At 42.2% G+C, this 6400-nt stretch overlaps 1 protein-coding gene across 1 annotated transcript in view; it reads right to left on the minus strand.

Annotated features, from left to right (window-relative positions):
• Nucleotides 1–6400, minus strand: part of Appbp2 (amyloid beta precursor protein binding protein 2) — a 41506-nt gene that overhangs the window by 24460 nt on the left and 10646 nt on the right. The window contains exon 2 of the mRNA XM_005350448.2: nucleotides 814–902. Within this exon, the coding sequence (XP_005350505.1) occupies nucleotides 814–902 (89 nt within the window). The remainder of the gene's footprint in view (nucleotides 1–813; nucleotides 903–6400) is intronic.

A 6400-nucleotide genomic window follows, 5' to 3' on the forward strand; every position in this document is an offset into this window, starting at 1 on the left:
GAGAGAGAGAGAGAGAGAGAGAGAGAGAGAGAGAGAGAGAGAGAGAGAGAATATGAATCTCTCTCAGTAAGGTGTAAGGTAAAGAAAGACCAACATCTAAAGCCAGACGGGGCTACATGACACCCTGCCTTAAAACTATCAAACCCTTCACTAAGAGCTTTATGTGTATTTATAAAGTAAAAATCTGTTCTTTGATCTTTTCCCGTCAAATAAAGTATAACTCTTATTTTTGTTATTCAAAGCTTTTCACTGAGTTATCGTCCCACTCCATGGAACTTGCTACCATAGTATTCAGTGGTCTTTTGTCTACTTATAAATTTTAATGGTGAAAACATTCTGCAAATGTCTATTACTGATGGCTGAACAAGGCAAGTATACTTAATATCACTGAATTATATACTATTTTATCATTTTATGTGTATGACGAGTATGTATGCCTATTGTCCTTGAAGGCCAGAAGAGGATACTGTACCTCCGAAACTAGAGTTTCATATAGGCACTGTAATATAGGTGCTAGGAACTGTATCTGGGTCCTCTGGGAGAGCAACCAGTCTTCTTAACCACTGAACCATCTCTCCAGCCCCTGAATCATACATTTTAAAATGGTATAAGTAGCAAATTTTATGGTATATATATGTTTTAGTAGTCTTTTTATTGGGGGGAGGGCTGTCTCCTCCTATCTGTAATTCAAGCCTCATGAAGGAGATGAAGGAAGATCAGAAGTTTAGCAAATTCAAGCCCATCTTGGGCCACATGAGACTCGGAAGGACAGACGAATGCGTGAAAGCCAGTACACACATACACAAATTTTACCTTTTATCCAAAGCTCTCAAAACTTTAGCAAAAACTTCCAATTCACAGAATTCACTGCCCAGTTGACATAAGCGTCCCTGTTGGTAAAGCTGTAATAATAATAAGAAAAATAATTATTTTTAACTTTTAATTTAATTTTCTACTCTGTGATTTAGCAGCTACTGTTCCAGAACTATGCTGCCTGCCATGATGGTCATGGACTTTAACCATCTAAAACTGTAAGCCCCAAATAAACTCTTCTCTAATTAAAAAAAAAAAAACAAAAAAAAACGAGCCGGGCTGGGCGATGGTGGCGCACGCCTTTAATCCCAGCACTCGGGAGGCAGAGGCAGGCGGATCTCTGTGAGTTCAAGGAGAGCCTGGACTACAAGAGCTAGTTCCAGGACAGGCACCAAAAAACTACGGAGAAACCCTGTCTAGAAAAATCAAAAAACAAAAAAAAACAAAAAACAAAAAAAACCCACCAGGATTAGCCGGGCGGTGGTGGCGCACGCCTTTAATCCCAGCACTCGGGAGGCAGAGGCAGGTGGATCTCTGTGAGTTCGAGACCAGCCTGGTCTACCAAGGGAGTTCCAGGACAGGCTCCAAAGCCACAAAGAAACCCTGTCTCGAAAAACCAAAAAAAAAAAAAAAAAAAAAACACCAGGATTTAATGGCTGATTTTAAATATAAATACACAGCATTATCAGAAAAGAGGCTTGCATGAAAAAAATGCAATGAATAAATTTCTATAACTCATAAAAACCTTAACATTGCACATAATTGTTCAGAATTATTATTGTGAAATAGAATAGCACCTGGAACATTACAAATTACAAAGATGTGGTATTTAGCTATATGTATCATACAGAAGCCCATTACTTAAGAAACTTAAATGTTTGTTTTTTCCTTTAACAAAACTGGATAATTTTAAGTTATCAAAATTACAGCAAAGCCAGTATCTAGAAGGCAGCTTGTCAATATGCTCCATTGGGCACCTGAGCCAATCTCAAATACTCAGCTTAGTTCTGCATATATTTCACAAGCACTAACAGTATATAGTACATCTATCTAAAGATCCAGGACGACAGGATTCATATATTTCTGATTTGTTAGAACTGTTTTATTGTTGTTTGATTTCGGTTTTTCCAGACAAGGTGTCGTGTGTGTGTGTGTGTGTGTGTGTGTGTGTGTGTATCCCTGGTGATCCTAGAACTTGTTCTGTAGACTATGCTGGCCTCAAACTCAGAGATCTGCCTACCTCTGCATCCTGAAAGCTGGGATTAAAGGTGTGTACCCCTACAACCCAGCAGGAACCAGTACTTTTTAAAGGAACAATTTAGGGAGCTGGGTGGTGGTGGCACACACCCTTAACCCTAGCACTCAAGAGGCAGAGGCAGTTAGATCTGAGTTTGAGGCCAGCCTGGTCCACAGAGCAAGTTTCAGGATAGCCAGGGCTACACAGAGAAACTTTGTCAAAACAAACAAACAAACAAAAAAATAAAACAAGCAATCAAAAAAAGAACAATTTAGGGATTGCCAAAATGGCTTTGTGGATAAAGGAGCTTTGCAGCTTAGTCTGCAGACTGGAGCACAATCACAGGGACCCAAAGGGTGTAAGGACAGAACTGACTCCTCCAACTGTCTTCTGATCTCCACATACGTGCACAAATATAAAGTTTAACTAATTAGTAACATGTTTTTAAAAAACAAATATGGCCAGGCAGTGGTGGCACACGCCTTTAATCTCAGCACTCAGGAGGCAAAATCAGGAGGATCTCTGTTAGTTCGGGGCCAGCCTGGTCTATAGAACTAGTTTCAGGACAGCTAAGGCTGTTACAAAGAGAAACCAGGACTTGAAAAAGCAAAAACAAATACAGAGAGGAGCTAGAGAGATGGCTCATCAGTTAAGAGACTGACTGCTCTTTAGGGGACCCAGGCTCAATTCCCAGCAATCACAGGGTGGCTCACAACTCCCTGTAACTCCAACTCCAGAGGGTACAACACATTCTTCTGGCTTCCTTGAGCACCAGACAAACACATGGTACTCAGATACACAAGAAGTCAAGGAACTCATACTTCAAGAATGAAAATTTAAAAAGGAAACAAATTCAGTTTTATCATTTTTCCTGACCTCAATTTCACCAAATGCTTTTGAATGTATGTAAGTTATAACAGAAATTTTGCTATCTTAGTTCACTTTGTATTACAGCTACTTAACATTAACTCAATTGATGACAACATTGGTTGCAAAAAAGAGGAAGGCAGGTCACTCTGTGCAGGAAAACAAACTACAAACAGCATACTATTGGGCATAAGATCATTAGTCACACAAAGGTCAGATTAAATAAGGTACACACACAGCTCAGTGATAGAAAGCTTACAGCATACACCAAGCCCTGGGTTCCATCTCTAACACGGGAAAGGAAAAAGTATAGATACCAATGGTTTCTGCAAAGTCAACAACTGCTGCCAAGAAGAGGGACTATACGCTCAGAAGGCCAACAGAACTGTGATCTTCATGGAATGAAGATATTCAAATTAACGCTAAAACCTAGTTCATAAGGAAAGAGCCTCTAATTTTGGCTTTCTTTTTTAATTAATTAATTTATAAACTTTTATGTATATGGGTATTTCGCACACCAGAAGAGGATATTGGATACCATGGGGACTACAGATACAGATGGTTGTGAGCCACCATGTTGAGTGCTGGGAATTGAAGTCAGGACCTCTGGAAGAACTCTTAACCACTGAGCTATTCCTACAGCCCCCAGAAATGCCCTTTCTGCTACAGAAAAATAGAGTTTCTGAGAATGTGTGCAGTAAGATGCACCAGCATCAATCAGTTATACTTACTTGACAATTGGCCAGTACAGAATAATACAAGAAAAATATAGCTGAGAATTCATAACCAAAGTCTGGTTTGGGGGCAAAATAATGCAAAGCAGCCAAAAATGTTCTAACCAAGATATTTAGATATTTCTCCAAAACACTAAGAAAAAAATCTTAACTTCCAAAGGCTCAGTGGGTAAAACCATGCCCATGCAAGCATGAGGACTTGAATTTGAATCCCCAGTCTGCAATCGCAACGCTCCTATGGGGAAGAGGGAGGTGGAGACTGAACAGCGCACACAGTAGAAAAACAAAAGGGGAAGGACTGACATCCAAGGTTATCCTTAGACCTTCACACACTGTGATAAATGTGCAATGGCACATGTGCATGCACTTAACACACGTGCATGTATGTGCGCACGCGCACACATACACACTTTGTATACACACACATTATACATAAGTATGCCCTCCCAAACCCTTGCCAAAATGATTGATTATCATTATCAACCTTAAGGCTTAGAATTTCTTTTATAAAATAGATAAAAATGAAACAAGTTATATAACCATTTAAATTACCAGACAAGGGTAATGATTTAACAGTCCTACTCATGTTTCTTTCACCCTTAAGTATATCCCAAAATAAAGATTAATATTGTTGGCAGGACAAAGGGGGGTTAGAGATAACAACTAGAGATAAAGATAGTATCTAATTCCTAAATATTTAACACCTTTGTATTTTATTCAAATTATTTTGAGTATGTGAATGCAAGCACATATGTGGATGAGCAAAACTTTCGGGAACCAGTCTCTCCTGCAGGTTTTTACCCACCAAGCTACCTCAACAACCCCCAATTTTTAAATGTTAAAAAATAAATCAGGGCTGAGTCCCTCAGCAGTAAAGTACTAGCCAATGTGCGTGAGGCCTGAGTTCTAACTCCAGACCCTGTGGAAAAGAAAGGCTTAACGTTAAGGGTTTGTAACCCAGTGCTGAAGGTCAGGACAGGCAGACCCCTTCAGCCTCACAGGAGTCCAGCAGCTGAACCCTACAGCCATGGTGATGGTGAGCCATAGGTGTTGGGGTGGGGGTTTCAGCCTCTAGCAGAGCTAGGTGGCAGAGGCAGGCATCAGTTAGGGGACATGGGTGGAGGCATGAGAGCCATGAACATACTAGTTTCCTGACACTCAGAGTGAGGCTGGGCTGACAGTGGGAAGGTAACTACAGTAGCAGCTGCCCCTAAGCAGTGCTCCCGCTCAGCTCAGAAATCAAAGTGAGTGACACTGGCTCATCTGGAACCATGTACCAGGCACAACTGGCAGGCACAACGGAACTCATCAACAAGGGTCTTTGGAACAAAAGGTTCAAGAATGAGTGGCTAATGATTATGTCCAAGATGCACCACTGCCATAGTATGAGGCCATGGCACTTTCTACCTCAGTGGGGAGAAGGTAGTATCTCAGGGTATCCAGGGATGTGTGCACTGCTCCACTATGATTCCATCTGTTTTCCTGCCCACCTTTCACACAAGGTCTAGTACTTCTCTCACTGTTCTCTGCAAGCCTCTGGCTCCTTCCCCCCCGCCCCCCCACATCTCTCCTGTGGTCTCCAGAAAGATGAACTGTACTTAAATTTGGTGCTGAACACATGGCTCAGACAGTGTAGTAGCCCACCATTTCGCCAAAGCTGAGCAGACCTAGATATCTAGCACTGAGGTTAAGGTGCACACACTAGTTCTAAAGCTTGGCTACATCAACTTCACTGGGTGCATCACCGTATCAGCCCCAGAAACTACCGATGGATTCCGACACTACTAACTCATTAGGAAACCCAGTGTTTCCTGCATTTGTTTTTGGTACTGCTATTCTCTAGAGCTCATTTTCTTTTTTTGTTTGTTTGTTTGTTTGTTTTGTTTTTTTTTTCAAGACAGGGTTTCTCTGTGGCTTTGGAGCCTGTCCTGGAACTAGCGCTGTAGACCAGGCTGGTCTCGAACTCACAGAGATCCGCCTGCCTCTGCCTCCCGAGTGCTGGGATTAAGGGCGTGCGCCACCATCGCCCGGCTAGAGCTCATTTCTGGAGTCACTGATGAGACTTTGTCTATAAGCACGTGGTCAATAGGTTGAATACTGGGTGAACACTGCCCTCCCTCTCCTTGAACAGCTCATCTTCCCCAGGGACAGTGGGTGAATTAGTTCTTGAGAAGATGGTATTAGAAATACCCAGCAATAAATCTGTAAGATGAACCCCAATGACACAGATTCAAGTTCTCCACATCAAGCTCCTGTCTGCACAAAGGTGTTCAAATCTCAGATGCCACTTCTGGAGCTGGAACCCCTGGAGCCCACACCTGACTCAAGGCTCTCCTTGTTAGAGGCCTAGGTCCACAACTTCTTAGATGAACTGGAGTGTCTCAGAACCCAGTCCCTCAGCAAATGCTTGCTTCTCCAACCCCTTTTCAATTCTGGTTCTGGTGACTTACCATCCAACATTCAAGCAATGCAATGCTCATCCTTACTCACTTGAGGTGTTGGGGAAATATGGACAGAATGACACACAACATAAGTGCTAGCCTCATTATCCTCATTTTACAAACCCAGTCCAGCACAAAATGGCAGATGCCTGATGTCACTCCTACTCACACTTTTTCTCCGGGCCCCACTGGACTACTTTCCATATACATCTAGAGTCCTAAATGGGGCTGGAAATGGGGAGTATCCCATCAAGCTCCTGCCCCAGCTAGACCCCAAGAACAAAGGGCACAGGCAAATGAATTCTCTA

The sequence above is a fragment of the Microtus ochrogaster genome, chromosome 7 (genome assembly GCF_000317375.1).
Source record: "Microtus ochrogaster isolate Prairie Vole_2 chromosome 7, MicOch1.0, whole genome shotgun sequence".
NCBI lineage: Eukaryota > Metazoa > Chordata > Mammalia > Rodentia > Cricetidae > Microtus > Microtus ochrogaster.